Raw genomic sequence first — 18,797 nt, forward strand, 5'->3', positions numbered from 1 at the left:
ACTAGCTGCGCTACTCACTATAAGAAATGTCCATTTCAAACTATAGCATAGCTTTAATACTCTCTGAAACTGTTACTTTCATGCTACTGAGGCTTAGTCAGAAACTCTTAAAGTTTTCATAACATTTTATGTTATTCTTTTAATATCTCTGCAATAATTTGTTTTAAAAATGCATCCCAGACCAAAACAAGATATTTTACAGGACTGATTCCATATCTTGTGCTTGATGTGTAATTGAAGTAGTTGAAAGAAGTCTTACATATCCTCTGGTATATGGTGCTTATAGGCCCCTCAACTTCTCCATACAAAGGTCTGATAGTGAAAATGTATGTTCTGCCATACTGGAGGTCTCTGATCTTATATGAGAAGAATCCAGGGCCCAGGGTCTCGGTTTTTGTCTCCAGTACTGAAGACATAACATAATTATAAACATGTCAGTGATGTTTAAAATTAACTCAGAAAACAACTTGTCACCAAACAAATAAATGCATAAGAACATCTGCCATTAAAAGACTAAAATCTAGCACATCCAGTCATCCATTTTCTTCAGCTTATCCAGGTTGAGTCACAGAGGTGAGAGGTCAAAGAGAAAAGACAATAACTCCTGCTCCTCGGTTACTTTATCCAGCTCCTCTGGGAGAATCCATGGCATTTCCAGACCAGAAAGGAAAGAAAATCCCTCCAGCAAGAATAAGGAGTAACATGGTGCTTAACCAGAGGCTCGCTGTGCTTGAACATTAACCTGAGATGTGCCTCCAGGAGAGAAGGTATCCAGAAACACCTGCCACAGGTGTCCAGTTCAGAATGGTGCTGCTGTCCGTCGTGTTCAGAGCAGCAAATCCTTCCACTTTAGGAAGATCCACTAAAAGTTGCACAAAAAGAAAATCAACAGATGAAACACATCAAAAGTTAAATTTGACCAGTTTACCTAAAGGTGGGGTATGAAATGGTTTTTCTGGAGCATTTTCTGCCATATTGCTTAAAATGCTCTTCACATACTCATGAAACCAATAAATCAAATGTAAATTTTTTTTAAAGAAATAATTGTAATTGCCTCTGAAAAATACAATCCTGAAAAAACTCATCAATTCACTGTGAACATCCTGATCATAAGGACTTCATCATAATCCATCTATCAAACTGCCCCAACCTTTTGCTTATAGGTGTTATTGCCTCAAAATGTTAAATCTCTATGCAGCACTGTAAAATTAAAGGTAAGAACTAGGGATGAGCGAGTACACCACTATCTGTATCTGTATCTGTTCAAAAAACTAAATTATCTGTATCTGTACTCGGAATGGGCGTGACATAACCCGGAAGTGGGCGTGGTTTAATCGGAAGTGGGTGTGGTTTACATCAATATATTTTAAGTCTGAAATTGATATGGATTGATCAGAAGTTGCTATGTGTATTGTTTATTTGAAAACTATTTACAGAGCAGCCTCAGAATTTAGATTAAATATTTTTGATCACAACAGTAAAGGAACTATTACAGAACAAGTTTTTCAATAAAATCAGAACATTAATATTTGAGTGCATGGATTAATACATCTCAACTCATGCAGTAGGAACTAGGAAATATGAAATGTTAGAACCAGACACAACTTTATGTATATTTTTTAATTTTAATTTGATTAAACTGATTTTTTTCTTGACGTTCTTGGCATTTTCCCACACAAAGTTAAACAAAAAAATGTTGATTAATGTGTGTGTGTGTGTGTGTGTGTGTGTGTGTGTGTGTGTGTGTGTGTGTGTGTGTGTGTGTGAGAGAGAGAGAGAGAGAGAGAGAGAGAGAGTTCAAAAAAAAAATGAACAGCACGTCAGCTCTGTCTTGTCAAATGCACCATGTAAGTTACGAAAAAAGAAACTTTAAATATTCAACCGAAAAAGAGGCGAGCTGAAGAAAACCTAGGGAAAACTGAAGAAACGTGAGAAACAGTGAAGCAATCACAGCGCGATCCGTTACTGTCTGTGTGTGTGCGTGGATGAACAGGACGAACTGAGCTCCCGGCCGGCTGCAGTTTTGTGTGTAGGGAGGGGCGGGCGCTCCATGTGACTGGCCAATCACAGAGCGTGAAGACAGTCAGTTACCCAATGAGGATTTTCCTTCAGCACGATTACAGATATTTACTAGTTTTACTCGTTTCATGCTCGTATTCGTCAAAAATGCTTTATCCGTACCGGATACTCGTCTGAAACGAGTATCCGGCTCATCCCTAGTAAGAACACATGATTGTTTATGTATCAGGCACAATTTCCCCTAGGATCAAAAAGCATTTCTGATTCTGATGATTGCCTTAATGGGGATTTGTTGCATCTGGCTGTCACTGTTAGTAATCAAGTCAACCCTGAAAAATCTGGAGCAAGACATGGTAAATGGTAAATGGCCTGTATTTGATATAGCGCCTTCTAGAGTCCTGGAACCCCCCAAGGCGCTTTACAACACAATCAGTCATTCACCCATTCACACACACATTCACACGCTGGTGGGGATGAGCTACGATGTAGCCACAGCTGCCCTGGGGCGCACTGACAGAGGCGAGGCTGCCGAGCACTGGCGCCACCGGTCCCTCCGACCTCCACCAGCAGGCAAGGTGGGTTAAGTGTCTTGCCCAAGGACACAACGACAGCGACAGACTGAGCGGGGCTCGAACCTGCAACCTTCCGATCACAGGGCGAGCACTTAACTCCTGTGCCACCGTCGCCCGACATCATGCCTAATGGTTTAATTGAAATCATGTTTTTCTCAGTTTCTCACTCTTTATGTGTGGGCTGGACTTACAGGTGCGTGCAGTAACCAGGACTGGGCTTCCCTCTCTGCTACCAACAAGTGGTGAAACCTGGATCTTATAAGCTGTGCTCTCCCGCAGGTTGGAGATGGTGAAGGTGGTAGAGGCAGCAGAAGCCACTTGGGACTTCTCATCACCCCCTGGTGCAGAGAATAATCAGATTCAGCATGTGGAGGTTATGAGACTGTGAAACAGCAGCGCTGTGAACGCTTATACAGTTGAAACTCTACACTGATGAGCCACAGGAAACTAAACGGTGAGTTTTCAAATGAACCTGCAGGCAAAATGGCAGCAATAAGCAGTTTTAATTGAAAACAGACTCAACTATGCAAAAATAGGCAATAACTTTATAGAATAAATCAAATAATATGCAATTTCCAAGAAACATTTTTGTTAAACACATCTACAAAATTTTAACTTGGCAGTGCATGAGTTCAATTTTAAACAGATGCAATTTTATAAGGTTTACTTGCAGAGTTTCAAAATAAATTCGGCCAGTCTGATCTCAGTTTGGGAGACATAACTATTTCATAAACAAGTAAGTAATGTGATTTGTCAACATTGACTGGGACATTTGCAGACATAAAAGCAGTGTCTTACAGAGGAAGGGAATCCAGGAGATTTTATACCCTGAAACTCCCGGTGTTTTCCTCCAAGACAGGGTGATGGAGTTTACCCCGATGTCCAGGACCTTCACCTCCCTCACTGCCTGGATGGGCTCAGAGTCTGAGACTGCAGCTGAGAAATGACATCACATGATTAGGTTTTCATCTAACTTCAGGAAAAATAGAGATTTACTCAGGCCTTATTATATTACGTTAACTTTAGTAAAACACACATTCTTTGACATTGACATTAATAAAATAAAAGCATCCCCCACTGACATGAACTCTGACACATATTAGATGTGACAGCAACAGTAATCTGTGCTTAAAACAGGAAGACCACAGTGTCAATGTGTCAATCATACAGAGACACCAGCAGGTTACTGCAGCACCAGAGATTTTCAGCACCATCCCATCAATTTTGACCAAAAGATAAACCAAGATCTGTACCTGTTAGCTGAGACAAGGAGATTTCAGGTCCCTCTGAGTTGCCGTAGACTGCACAAATAGTGATGGTGTAAATGGACTGTGGGTTCAGGTCTTTAATCTTGTATGACAGGACATTGCGGTCCAGATAATGAAACTGGGGTGTACCGTCATCTGTAAGCATGGATTCAGACACAATTAAACAAGACACTTTCATTTAAAGCTTAAAAAGGTGAGCATGTTGTTTAATAGTTAGAAGACAAGCAGAGAGCCGTACAGTTAAATAATTCACCTGTTTTCCAAGAGAGTTTGTACTCCGTAGCTCCAACAATAGAACTCCACTCAACATCTATAGCAGTGCTGGTGTAGGATATCACCTTGAAGTTGGACACATACCCCAAAGGAGCTGAGAAAGCCAAAAGAAAAAAAAGATGAGGTTTTCTTGAACTTCTAAGCAAGAATAATGTATGTTTTATTTTCAAATTTAGGCTCTAAAATGTGTGTGTGGAGAGACAAATCACTAGGACAGGGACACCTTTCATTTTATTCTCCAGAAAAGGTTCTTTCACCGTGCTCACATTGTTCATAAGTCATCTTGGCACATGATCAGAAGCTGAGAATGTATTGACCATCAAATACTTAAATTAACAGCTTGTTTTGCTGGTGTGTGTGTGTGTGTGTGTGTGTGTGTGTGTGTGTGTGTGTGTGTGTGTGTGTGTGTGTGTGTGTGTGTGTGTGTGTGTGTGTGTGTGTGTGTGTGTGTGTGTGTGTGTGTGTGTGGTTTAAACACATGCAAACCTCCACGGACAAGACATTTGTTTCTTGTAAACAAATACAAAATTATATTTTATGTAGCTGAGCAAATACTGAGAACATTTTCTCTGGAAATTACTCCTACAAGCCAAATCCTCTTACCTTAAGTTTTTTTCTTACACATTTATATCTTACTTCTCTGTAGAAACCTTTTGTCACGCTAAACTAACCCCTAGTCACGTTCAACATTAATGAAGCCTAACAAAAAAAGGGCTTTTTACCAAACAGTATTTTATTATTTTTTACTCTGGAGACTTTAAATAAAATCCCTTCTGATTTAGTCACACTGACATTTTGAGGAAGTTAAAGACAGAAACTATGGGAGTGCTGGGCAAACAAACTTTCAATAAAATAAAAGTGATGAAAAGAATGCATCAGTAAGGTTTGACTTGGAATGATATTTAACAACTGAAAGCTAAAGATTTTTTAACAAGAATGACAAAAATCTTCTTTTTAAAGCCTAATTCATATCCTTTCATGTCTAAGGGTGTGCCAAGATGGCCACTGGACAAGCTGTGCTGGCGTGAGTCTCTGCAAACAATTAAATCTAAAACTTGGACTAAATTCGGACTAAACTGATCAACAACATTGGAAAACTATTTGAAAAAAGGAAGACAACTGCAACTTGATAAATTTACAACTGGAGTTGTGAAAGATGTCAAAGGGAAGACAAAAGCAGTCTTCCAAACCAATGGAGGCAGATGCTTCGTCTTCGTCTTCGTCTTCGTCTTCCTCCGCTTATCCGGGTCCGGGTCGCGGGGGCAGCATCCCAATTAGGGAGCTCCAGGCCGTCCTCTCCCCAGCCTTGTCCACCAGCTCCTCCGGCAGGACCCCAAGGCGTTCCCGGACCAGATTGGAGATGTAAACTCTCCAACGTGTCCTGGGTCGACCCGGGGGCCTTCTGCCGGCAGGACATGCCCGAAACACCTCCCCGGGGAGGCGTCCAGGAGGCATCCTGACCAGATGCCCAAACCACCTCAACTGGCTCCTTTCGATCCGGAGGAGCAGCGGTTCTACTCCGAGTCCCTCCCGAATGTCCGAGCTCCTCACCCTATCTCTAAGGCTGAGCCCGGCCACCCTACGGAGGAAACTCATTTCGGCCGCTTGTATCCGCGATCTCGTTCTTTCGGTCATTACCCAAAGCTCATGACCATAGGTGAGGATTGGGACGTAGATCGACCGGTAAATCGAGAGCGTGGCTTTCTGGCTCAGCTCCCTCTTCACCACGACAGATTGGCTCAGCGTCCGCATCACTGCAGACGCCGAACCAATCCGCCTGTCGATCTCCCGATCCCTCCTACCCTCACTCATGAACAAGACCCCGAGATACTTAAACTCCTCCACTTGAGGTAAGACCTCTCCCCCGACCCGGAGGTGGCAAGCCACCCTTTTCCGGTCGAGAACCATGGTCTCAGATTTGGAGGTGCTGATCCTCATCCCAACCGCTTCACACTCGGCCGCGAACCTACCCAGCAAGAGCTGAGGCAGATGCGCAAAAACAAATGGAGAATAATCGAGAGGAAACAACTGAGGACATGTCACCGATCAAATCATCAGGTTTGGCTGAAATACTTAAAGAACTGAAGGAGTGTCGAACTGAAACATCAGTCAGTTTTGGAGCATTGAAAGCCGAAATGAACGAGCTACGAGTAGATTTCATGAACATTAAAAAAAGAACGGAGGAAGCTGAACAGAGAATTGCTGAGAACGAAGATCATGCAATGAAAACCTCCAAAGTGTTAATACAAATGCTTCAAGTGCAAAAACAATTAGAAATAAAATGTGAAGAACTTGAAAGCCAAACCCGCAGAAAAATATAAGAATCTACTCGGTACCAGAAGATTGTGAAGGAAATAACATCATTGATTTTGTAATCAAATTGGCTCAGGAAAAGCTGGCTTATGAACTGCATATTGAGAAGGCACACAGAGTTGGGCTGAAGACAGGACGAAAGGAGCGCCCCAGAGCGATTCTGGTTCAGTTCCAATCATATGCTATGAAATGGAAAGTACTAGAAGCTGCTTGGAGAAAAAGAAATATACAAGTGAAGGACCAAAACATCTACTTCGATGAGGACTTTACAAGAGCTGTGTTTAAGCAGCGTGCAAAATACAAGGAAGTGCGGAAAATACTCAGTGAAAGGAAAATTAAGTCGCGGATTCTGTTTCCAGCTAAACTAAAGATCTTCTGTGAGGACGGGAAAGTGCGACTATACAATGATCCCCAGGCTGCTGCAATTGGATTATGAGAGTTCGGAGTAAAGATGAATGTTCCAGATGAAAAGGGAAGATCTGGAATCAATAATGAGGAGCACAGGATGGAAGTTGAAGGAGAAGAATTCCTGGCCATGAACTGATGGAGGAGTCAAGGTCTCTTGAGATACACAAGAGATGAGGTACTTTTGGAAAAATAGCTATGGTAAAATCAGCTGGAAAATCCTTGAAAAGATTTGAAGCTGCAGAATATAAAACACTTGACTATGAAACCAATATTGATCCAGATAGTAATCTACTAAATGCAATTAATGACAATTGTACATATTATACAAATGATCAATTTAATTATCCTATTGATCTAGATAATTTTTCACTTATCCATTTTAATTGTAGAAGTCTTTATGCAACCTTTGATAAGATGAATGATTACTTGAAAACATTTAAAGGCCACTTCCAAGTGATTGCTTTATCTGAAACGTGGTTAAATGAAGAAAAGGGTATTGATTTTGTTATAGAAGGGTATGATTTGTATTATAAAAATAGAGTTAAGAAAAAGGTGGAGGGGTTGCATTGTATTTAAAAGTTAATTGAACTGTAAAATAGTAGAGTGTATGTCAGTAGCTTTGGAAGATGTGATGGAATGTGTAGCTGTTGAAATCGAGATGGAAAAAACAAGAAATATTATAATAGCTTGTGTTTATAGAACACCAGGTTCTAAAATTGAATGTTCTCGAGAAAGGTGTGAAAATCTTATAGATGGATTAAATGACAAGAAAACCTGGTTAATATGCGGAGATTTCAATATTGATTTACTTATCTTAGGTGTGTTCTTGCTGTGTCTTTCTAAATCCATGCTTTCGTTCTTTTTTAAACACAGAAACAGTTTTGTTTACCTGTTTGTAGCTACAGTTTCGCCGACGGCTGCCGGCTTCTTCAGGCTGACGCTGATGGTGGCGCGTCACTTCCTTCTCCGTTTATCTGCGGGCAGCAGAGGACGTTGTCGCCCTCTACTGCCCGCTCTCCCCTCTCCGATGATGCAGTCCCATGCGTGGTCCAGCGTGAAAACTCCGTCGTCCCTGTTCATGGTCCCACATCCACGTCTCCTTATCTCGATTGCTTCCTTGATCCATCTTTTGTATTTTTGTTGTTCGGTGGTTATGATCCGTGTGCTGTCCCAGTCCATTATATGGTTTTCTCTTAAGCAATGTTCTGTTACGGCTGACTTTTTTATTGTACTTTCTGCTTCTTCTTTTGCTGCTCTTGTGTGTTTACGATTTGCCTCTTTCTCGCACTCCTTTCTGTGTTCTATTGTCCGTGTATTGAGTTGGCGTCCGGTTTCTCCTATGTATGTTTTATTGCATATTTTGCATGGGATTTCGTAGATGACTCCACATTTTTGTCCAGCTGATATTTTGTCTTTTGGGTGTGCTAGTCTGTTTCTAACTGTTGTGTATGGCTTTGTTGGTGTGTTTATGTTGTGTTTTTTCATTGTTGCTCTTATTTTTTCCGTTATGCCTCTGATGTATGGTAGGGTTATCACTGGTTTTGGTTCTTGTCTTTCTGGGTTTCTGGTTCTTTTTTTGGGTTGTTCTTTGCTTTCTGTTTTTGTTTGTTGTTTTCCTTTGTTTATTGCCCATGTCGGGTATGCGCAGGTCTTTAAAGCGTGTTGTATGTGTTTGTCCTCTTGTTTACGGTCTCTCTCTTCTGTTACCATGTTTGCTCGGTGATATAATGTCCTGATTACTGACATTTTGTGTATGGTGGGGTGTTCTGATGTCCATAATAGATATTGGTCTGTGTGTGTTGGTTTCCTGTATGAGTTTATGTTTAGGGTCCCGTCGGTCTGTCTGGTGATTTTCATATCCATAAATGCTATGCTGCCTTCTGTTTCTAACTCATAAGTGAATTTTATGTTGCCCGTGTCGTCAATATTGTTTAAGTGTTGTGTTAGTGTTTCTGTTTGACCTTTTGGTATGATTTCTAGTATGTCATCCACGTAGCGTTTCCATAGTTTTATTTTGCAGTTTGGGGGGGGGGCGTGGCTATGGCTTTTTGTTCCAGGTCTTCCAAGAAAAACTCGCACAGGGTGGCTGATAACGGGTTACCCATGGCGAAGCCTTCCAGTTGTTTGTATATTGTGTTGTCGTATGTGAAGTAAGTGGAGTTAGCTACCAGTCCTATCAGTTGTGCTATGTCATCTGCTGTGAGGTTTGTCCTTTTGTGTAAAGTTTTGTCTTGTCTGATTCTGTTAACTACTATGTCTATGGTTTTTTGGGTTGGTGTTTTTGTGAACAGGGATGTGACGTCATGTGAGATGAGTATGTCGTTGTCTTCTATTGTAATTTCCTTTAGTTCTTTTGCCAATTCTATACTATTTTTGCAGTGTTGGTCTGTATTTCCTAATAACGGGCTGATTATTCTGCTGATATCTTTTGCCATGTTGTATGTTGGTGTACCTATGCTGTCAACTATTGGTCTAAGTGGGGTGTTTTGTTTGAAATTTGTTTGAAATCCCATGCAAAATATGCAATAAAACATACATAGGAGAAACCGGACGTCAACTCAATACACGGACAATAGAACACAGAAAGGAGTGCGAGAAAGAGGCAAGTCGTAAACACACAAGAGCAGCAAAAGAAGAAGCAGAAAGTACAATAAAAAAGTCAGCCGTAACAGAACATTGCTTAAGAGAAAACCATATAATGGACTGGGACAGCACACGGATCATAACCACCGAACAACAAAAATACAAAAGATGGATCAAGGAAGCAATCGAGATAAGGAGACGTGGATGTGGGACCATGAACAGGGACGACGGAGTTTACACGCTGGACCACGCATGGGACTGCATCGTCGGAGAGGGGAGAGCGGGCAGTAGAGGGCGACAACGTCCTCTGCTGCCCGCAGATAAACGGAGAAGGAAGTGACGCACCACCATCAGCGTCAGCCTGAAGAAGCCGGCAGCCGTCGGCGAAACTGTAGCTACAAACAGGTAAACAAAACTGTTTCTGTGTTTAAAAAAGAACAAAAGCATTGATTTACTTAACCAAGAAAACCACAAAACCACTACAGATTTTGTAGACGCAATGTCCAGTAGGAGTTTATATCCTGTGATTACTAAGCCAACCAGAGTTACCAGTACCTGTGCTACACTAATTGACAATATTTATACAAATGAAATACATAAGGCAGTTAATAGTGGTCTTTTAATAAGTGATATAAGCGATCACCTACCAATATTCATAATACATCATAGTCAAATAAAAAGAAATAATCAAAGAAGTTGAACAGATAAAGCATATTAGAATAAGGTCAGAGGAAGCAATAACAAAATGTTGTAATGACCTGTTAAAGGAAAACTGGAGTGGGGTTTATGTTAAGGATGTGAACATAGCATATGATACATTTTTAAAAACATATACGACCCTTTAGGTTAAGAATTGCCCAGTACTGACATGTAAAAAAGAGAAAAATGTTGATATAAAACCTTGGTTAACTAAGGGACTACTAAAATCCTGTAGGAAAAAAAAATTATATAGAGATTTTGTCAGACTTCGACATAAAAGCACAGAAATGAAGTATAAGACTTATAAAAATAAATTGACAACAATAATAAGGCAAGCAAAAAAGATTATTATAATTTAAGGTTGAAGGAATGTAAAGGTGATATGAAAAGAACATGGAGAATCTTGAATAGCGTTGTAAGACCTAGGTCTTTTCACGCCAATTGTCCAGATTACTTTATTAAAGGAGATAACGTTCTGAGGGATAAAAGTGATGTGGTGAATGAATTTAATTCATTTTTTGTAAACATAGGGCCAAGTCGGGCCAAATCTATGGAAACAAAAATTGAGGAAGATGTAAAAATACCAGGAGGGAGTAGAATTCTACAGTCTATATTTTTGGGAGATGTAAGTGAAAATAAAACATTGACAATAGTAAAGAAAAGTAAAAATAAAACATCTATTGATTGTCATGGGATTGGCATGACTATAGTAAAGAAAACAACTGAGTATGTTGTTAAACCACTTACTTATGTTTGTAATTTGTCTGTTCAGAACGGTATATTTCCAGAAAAAATGAAAATCGCTAAAGTAATTCCAATATTTAAAAACGGTGATAGACATAGCTTTGATAATTTCAGACCAGTCTCAGTGCTTCCCCAGTTTTCTAAAGTGCTTGAAAAATGGTTCACTCAGAAACTAGACAACTTTATTGAAAACATTAAACTGCTGAGTGACAATCAGTATGGATTTCGATCAAATAAATCTACATCCTTGGCATATCTAGAATTAATGAAGAAATTGCAGCAGCAATAGAGAGGAAGCAATAAACAGCAGGTCTGTTTATTGATTTAAGAAAAGCATTTGATACCATAGACCATAGTTTGTTACTTTCTAATTTAAAGAATTACGGTATAAGAAGAATAGCTCATGATTGGTTTACTTATCTGACTAAAAGAAATCATTTTGTACTGTTAGAAGATGAAATTTCAGATTCTCAGATTATTACATATGGAGTCCCACAGGATTCTGTGTTGGGACCTAAGCTCTTTAATTTGTATATTAATGATATTTGTGATGTGTCCAAAATATTACAGTTCATTTTGTTTGCTGATGACACAAACATATTTTGTTCTGGGAATAACTTACAAATTATTTAGGAAAATATGGATTGTGAGATGAATAAACTTAAGAAGTGGTTTATGGACAATAAATTATTTATAAATTGGAATAAAATGAAATTCATGATTTTTGGTAACAGGAAGACAGATGATTCTGTTACACTGTCCATAGATGGTACTTCAGTTGAAAGAGTAAATGAAGTAAGATTTTTAGAGGTCATCTTGGATCATAAACGTAATTGGAAACCCCATATAAAATATATCAAACAAAAACTGTGTAAAAGTATTGGACTTTTAAATAAAGTAAAAAGTATTTTGGAGTCATCAACGCTTCATATATTATTTTATTAATTTATCGTTCCATACTTGACTTATTGTATAGAGGTTTGGGGCAACAAATATAAAACAAACACTAATCCTTTGTTTTTATTACAGAAGAAAGCTATGAGAATTATAAAGTAGATGCTAGAGAACATACCAATAGACTTTTTATTGAATCAAAAATTATGAAATTCAGGGATTTGGTTAATTTGAAAACTTTACTAATTATGTTCAGGGCAAAAAAGAGGTTACAGCCAGTGAAGTTACAGAAGTTTTTTGTTTTGATTTCAAATGATGGAAAAAATAGAAAGAAGCCTGAGTTTAAAAGAGTTTTTGCACAAACAACATTAAAGCAAATGTGTATTTCAGTATCTGGAGTAAAATTATGGAATAATCTGAATCATGACCTGAAAAAATGTTGAACTACCGATCAATTTAAGAGACTATATAAAGAAAAAATAATAGAATCTTGTGATTGATAAGTAAATATTGAATGAGTATATTGATAAGTTTTATTGTGATTTTGTTTACAAAGATAAGGAAGTTCTATGCTTGGTTTGTGTATAAGGCCATTCTGTAAATTATATTGTATGAAGTAGAAAGGGGTAGGTCATAAAAGTCTTCTTCTTCCTCTCCCTTTTTTTCACTTAGGAGACTGTTGATGATTGTATTTTGCATGAATGATGAATGAAACTGCTGAGTGAGAAAATAAATTAACAATTAACAAATTAACAATTAACAAATTAAAAACACATTTTCCATAAGATTTCTTCAATTTCCAGTTAAACTTCCTGTTTCAACTACTGTCTATTAAAGGTCTCCCAATAGGTCCAGTCAGTTGGAACTAATTAACACAAAATAAGAGTATCATGTAAAAGTATCATCATGTGATACTGATCTGTAGAAGAAGACAAAGCATAGCTTCCCACTATGGCCATTAACACAAAGTGGGGCCAGTGCCTTCTGAAGTAAAGAAAAACTCTTGGTTTCAATAATTTTTAAAGTGGCAAAATAAATGTAGAGCAGAGTACTTACAGGTTCTAAAGGTAGCGGGGAAACCCGGCCCGACCACAGATCCAAAGAGCACATAGAGCGTCAGAACGTACTCTGTATCATGGGCTACATTCTTCAGCTGGTACTCTGTGGTGCTGCCGTTCAGAGCCAACTGTCTGGGACGATCTCGACCTGCAAACTCTGAAAATAAAACACATTTTACAGTTTGAGAAGAATTGTAAGTTTAATAGAACAATTATTATTTCAGCGTGACATGGTAGCTTCTACACTATCATACTTGCGTTTCCCAGTCATTTTCTACTATTCCACAAGACATCAGAGGCTCAGCAAATACAGTTGTCCCACTTTCTCCCCCTAATATTTGCATTTCACCACATGCTGCTGGCAAGTTCTTTGGCTTTAGAAATAAGTATTAGCTTTTCAAAAGTCCATGCTTCTTATTGAGAGACAATGAGCTAGAAAGTAATAAATCTTGTGCCTTGCTGTGTATACTAATGATGAAAGCTGAAAGATGTATGAATTTGTCATGAATCCGTAATGAGCAGAGAGGACTTGGATCTTGTCACCATGGAGTACGGACTTTATTTAAAGGTGGAGCATCCAATTTGAGAGAAAGTAAGAGTGTAATCACCTGGTGTGGGGCCCCATGCCAGCCTGTACCCTGTGGCCCCTGGGACACTGTTCCAGGAGACGACAGCTGTACTTGTGCTTACAGCAGATACCTTCAGAGTCTGCACTGCACTGCTTTCCACTTTCCAGCAAAAAAATAAATAAATAAACATGAAAATCAATTTAAATAAAAGTGTAAGGGGTAACAGACAAAAGTTAGGTTGATAACTTGATTGTTTACATGTCTTCACGTCAGTGGTGGTGACGGGCCCCTCGATGTCTCCAAAGATGGGGTTGATAGTGACGGTGTACTCGGAGCCAGCATGGAGACCCTGAATCATGTAGAAGTTGAAGGAGTCGTCGAGGTTTACGTTCTCAATGTGGCCATCTGCCGGCATAAAATAAAACAAAAACATAACTTCTGAATGCAGATCAACGTTCTGCCTAAGAAAAGCCATCAACTTAAAATAAAGGAAAAGCAGGTTAGGTGCAAAAGTATCTAACCTGCGGATGCCCATGTCAGACGGTATCCTGTGGCTCCCTTGACTGATGCCCACCTTGCTTGGACGGTGTCTGTTGTTGCATTCTGCACCAGGAACTGCTTAACTGGTACTAACTTTACTAATACAGACAAATAAAACATATTTAAGCTAAAAAGGCATAATTTATATTTATTTTAAACATGCATGTATACAAACAGTCTGATTCGACTGAGTCAAACTAGTACATGCTCCTCATTGCTGTACCAGGGCAGGGATTAAATGTACTTTCAGGTATTTTCTTAAGCAACACCCCCCTACTGTGGAAATATGGTGGTACTACATTCTGACATGTGCTTGTGATGAGTTATAAAATGATCATGCAGATGCCGTACAGCAAATGATACAGTACTGTTAATGAGATTTAGACGCGGTGAACGTACATGTTTTGCCTACTAATGATATTGGTTCACTTGGTCCTTGAGGGTAAATGGCATAAATACTGATGGTGTACTTTTTATCCTCTTCCAGGCTGTCAATCACATGAGAAGACACGTCTCCAGAGAGCAGATGCTCATAAGTAAATCCTGGTCTGTTAGCTGCAGAGCACATCAGAGACCCAAAAGAATCAAAACAAAAGCATAAAATGGACATAAATGATAAAAGCTGGAGTCAAATTGAATAGATGCAATTTCACCAAGGACTCACTGAAGCTGTAACATTTAAGGATTATATGTCAATATGATTCACGTGACCTGGTAGAATTTTTCAATAAGCATTTGCAATAAGGCAAATAACAGCAAAGATCAATTTACATCTGGGGATGAAGATCTTGAATCCAACCAGCTTCCCTACAGGAGGCGTCCAACCAAGACGCAACGAGAACAGACCCTCCTCAATTACACGGAAGTTTGACACTTTGGGCAAAGAAGCTAAAAGACAAAAAATATTCAAATTTGTTTCTATTAGAATTATGAAAATCCACTTAGTGTGAAACTCACTTGTCTTTACTGTGACCATTGCAGAGCTCCCCAAAAGTTTGGGATAGACGGCGTAGAGGGTGAGAGAGTAGTCTGTGTTAGGACTCAGCTCCATCACAATGGCTGTGCTGACATCCGCCTTCAAATCCAGCTGCCACAAAGAGAGCAGAAGGAGAAGTAAGAATTAAAAAGAGGATATATTCGATTGGAAGTTTACTTCTGGTGTGTATTTTATACCCTCACACTGCTGCATCCTCCTGCAGGAGAGATCACTTACAGTATAAAAAAAACATGTTTTTACCTCCACAATTCATGCTGATTTCATTAGTGCAGTGTTGTAATGAGTTGTGAGGGCTGACTGGAACTGCACAGTCGTCTGAGACTGCAGCAGGGATGAGTCACTACTTTACCCTTCAGCACATTACTGTTGACCTGCTGTTATGAGTTGGAGGCTGAGAGGACAGTAATAGGAACTTATGGGGTCAATATGTGCAGACAAGTTATGTTAGGAGGGGTACTTCCAACAAGAGCAGTTCCAGTGGTCTCTTTAGTGCTCAAACCGAGCAGAGTGATTCAATTTTGCACAAGTTGAAGGATTATTCTTGGTCTATGATGATTCATCTGATGAAAAACAACTGAAACACTTTATTTCTTTTCTTTTCTTGCTTGAGTTGTACCTAAGTTTCAATCCACAGTGTATATAAACTGTTCTGCATCTTAAGATCAATACATTTAACAGCCCTCACCTGTCTCTGCTGCGTGGAGAGGAGATATCCTTTGGGGCTGAGGGGTGTAATCAGGAGGCGATATCCTGTAACGTCCCCTGTAGCCTGGCTCCATGTGAGCCTGAGGGAGCTGTGGGCCAGCTCGCTCACTTGCAGGTCTCTAGGACCCACCACTGGCTCCACACCTACAATTTGGCAGAGTGGTAAATAAGTGTCAAGTGTTTCTTGATGTATCAAATAAGCTACAATTAAGCAAGTAACTGCTTTTCACTGGATATTGCATGCACTGTTTTCAATCAGATTGTGTTTTAGGCATGCTCAATGGAACTAACTAGGCTGGGGGACTTTAACAGGCCGCGGTGGTTCAGAGGCACTAAAACACAATCTGCGGGACAGTTTGGGAAGGATGGTCTCCAAGAGAGAGAAGTCAACACTTGGCAGCAGATACTCCTCATGGGGTTCGGACACAATCCTCCTCAGTTCTGACTCATCAGCTCCCCAAACACCTGGATGAACAAGAGGACAGCGGAAAGATATGTGAGACACAGAAGTCAACAATAATGCTCATGATTAACTTTAGTGGTTTAGATATAAAAGTTCATTTGGATTTCTGTAAGATTTTAGTTCATTATTATGACTATATTAATCCAACAATCCCTGTTTCTGTGATGTGATTTTGTTGAGACCACCAGGGGACAGTATTGCACCATGCGAAACCCAGTTTTTAGAACTAGAAATGTTCCAACATGTACTTTAAACATGCATAAGTCCTAACAATTAGTAATTATTACACTGCTGCTGCCTGTGAGCCATAAGTGCTCAGCTTGTGTGTTGGTGAATGTGTGTAAGAAATGAGTGGGAGGGGGTAAAAAGCTGACGCAACAATATTAGAAAGTGCTCCTTCAAACATAAACAAAAAAAGATGAATTAATCACTTTTCACATGCATCTTTGCAAACACACACACTTTGCATGAATTCATTCAGTTAGTCTTGAACGAGGAAACACGGGCACGCAAAAACCCACAATGAATTCATGAATTTCAATGTACGGGACACAAGTTTCTAACCGCAAACACTGCAGATAAGCCAGCAGAGCTCCGATAAAATCTGAGAAGCTGCTGCAGTGGAAATGTTGAAGGAATTCACAATATCAACTTCCAGACTCACCTACTGCAAACAGTGTAATTCCGTTGTCGGCTACTGCTCTGGCTGCAGGATCGATCTGGTCATCTGATCGGCCATTTGTGATCAGAACTGCAATCTGCATAACGGTGAGGAAGAAAATTAAATGCAAAAGCAGGATAAGTCACTGTTAATGATGGTAATTCATGGATAAGTTATGTTTATATTCATTAGTACATCAAAAGTAGCATTTTGTGGCACAATTTAGATGCATTTTGAGGCTAAAAGAAATACAATGTTGTACATCATTATTAATGCATGTGATCCAGATTCATTAGATGTATTCCTACCACAGTCTTGTACGTGTAATGCATTTGTTTTATTGTCTTCTGCTGGTGTGACTAACTGCTTAAATCTACCCTCTAAACAGCATTTTCTTTTGTCATGAAAAGCTTTCGTGCAAAAATCCTCCAGACTTCTCAATTAAAGACACGATTACACGAATCAAAGCAAAAGATGAACAAGAAGGATGCTGGCTTGTAACTGAATCATAATTTATACTTATTAAGAATGCACTTAGTTCATTCAAAGTTCATCTCTCTGACAGTGAGCAAGGTTCAAGTGAGAGAATGCAAATGTGGCTGCTCTTTTTCATTTGCTCAGGCTGCACAGCTCAAAATGTCAGTCTCATCTCCTGTTCTCTCACACCAGACATCAAGTATGCTGCTAAAAGATGACTCACACACACACACACACACACACACACACACACACACACACACACGCACACGCACACGCACGCACGCACACACACACACACACACACACACACACACACACACACACACAGGAAGGCAATCTGAATGCTAATCTGTTACTGAGATAGCATGAACATTTTAGGCTTATTGGAGAAAGAGTGCTGATAAAAGTGGAGCTGTTAGAATTAAAGTGTGTTTCTGTCGTGCACCTCTGAGACGAGGTAAACAGCCAAAGTCATAAAGGTTGGACAAGAATGCTAACATAAAAGGAATGCTGTTTGTGTTTTATTCTTTCATTACAAAGACATTAAACTCAATATTTTATCTTGACAATTTCCTTCTATTATTAAAATCAATTCCTGCACTTTCAGAGCAACAACGTTTCAGGCTAGCAACAAGGGGGAAAACACTGCAGTATCTATATTTGCTTATGGCAGCGTTAATGCAGAAACGCACTCAGAGATTCCAACAAAGACAACTATTTTCCTGGGAAGTTGTTGAATTTTTAAACAAGATAATGCAACAATATTTTGGAGATGAAAATGGCACAAGTGCAAAACAAATCTGACTTCATGTTGTCAACAGAAAATCTGGATCACATTTTTCAAAACTGAAAAATGTGATCCAGCACAATAAAGACAGAAACCCAGCACTGAATAAACAAGTGGAATCAAATCAATCAGATCCAACCTTTTACGGTTTCTTTAACATTGTCTACAATTTATAGCAAGTTATCCCTTATTGACACCCATTCAAGTAAAGAAAGCGAAAAGGCTGCTGTCATCGGCAGACACCTGATAATTTTTTTAAGCCTAAGTGGTGGACCACTTTTTTGTTTGTTTGCTCTAAGATGTCCTGTGGAGCACAAAAACAGACCCTCCACACCAGAAAACACTATAAGTACACGATTTTGAAGCTTATGTTTCTGTCAAAAATCATCCATGTTTGTAAAATATTCACCTGGTTTTAAACTGTTCGGTTTACAATGATCATGCTGCATGTGTCACAAACAAGCAGTTACCCGTGACCTATTTCAGTGTTTAAAGTGCTGTACCTTTGGGGTGAAATCTCGGCTGATGGCAGGGCTGAAGACAGAATCAACAAGGAACTGGAGGGCGCTGCCTGTCCTCCTGGATCCACCTTCGTAGGGGAGGTCTCTGACAGCTCTGAGCACCTCCTCCAGTGAACTGTAATCTGTCAAAGCAACTCGCATCCTGTGCATCAAGGATAAAGCAAAACTGGGTCATGTTGAAATAGATGAAACAGGAAACACTGATTTTGCGTGTTGAACTTGCTGAGAAAAAATAAAAAGACT

The 18,797-nt window shown here is 39.5% G+C and overlaps 1 protein-coding gene across 5 annotated transcripts in view; it reads right to left on the reverse strand.

The window, feature by feature from the left end:
• Positions 1-18,797, reverse strand: part of col7a1l (collagen type VII alpha 1-like) — a 113,832-nt gene that overhangs the window by 64,869 nt on the left and 30,166 nt on the right. For all 5 annotated transcript variants that reach the window (XM_054740064.2, XM_054740065.2, XM_015959275.3 and 2 more), the window contains exons 4-20: positions 18,537-18,696; positions 16,770-16,863; positions 15,934-16,107; positions 15,623-15,786; positions 14,898-15,027; positions 14,712-14,828; positions 14,340-14,495; positions 13,922-14,038; positions 13,659-13,805; positions 13,440-13,559; positions 12,830-12,988; positions 4,113-4,226; positions 3,845-3,994; positions 3,390-3,527; positions 2,783-2,929; positions 743-862; positions 260-406 (exon numbers count right to left, since the gene is read on the reverse strand). In XM_054740064.2, the coding sequence (XP_054596039.2) occupies positions 260-406; positions 743-862; positions 2,783-2,929; positions 3,390-3,527; positions 3,845-3,994; positions 4,113-4,226; positions 12,830-12,988; positions 13,440-13,559; positions 13,659-13,805; positions 13,922-14,038; positions 14,340-14,495; positions 14,712-14,828; positions 14,898-15,027; positions 15,623-15,786; positions 15,934-16,107; positions 16,770-16,863; positions 18,537-18,696 (2,354 nt within the window). The remainder of the gene's footprint in view (positions 1-259; positions 407-742; positions 863-2,782; positions 2,930-3,389; positions 3,528-3,844; positions 3,995-4,112; positions 4,227-12,829; positions 12,989-13,439; positions 13,560-13,658; positions 13,806-13,921; positions 14,039-14,339; positions 14,496-14,711; positions 14,829-14,897; positions 15,028-15,622; positions 15,787-15,933; positions 16,108-16,769; positions 16,864-18,536; positions 18,697-18,797) is intronic.

This window comes from Nothobranchius furzeri, chromosome 1 (assembly GCF_043380555.1).
Source record: "Nothobranchius furzeri strain GRZ-AD chromosome 1, NfurGRZ-RIMD1, whole genome shotgun sequence".
NCBI classification, from domain to species: domain Eukaryota; kingdom Metazoa; phylum Chordata; class Actinopteri; order Cyprinodontiformes; family Nothobranchiidae; genus Nothobranchius; species Nothobranchius furzeri.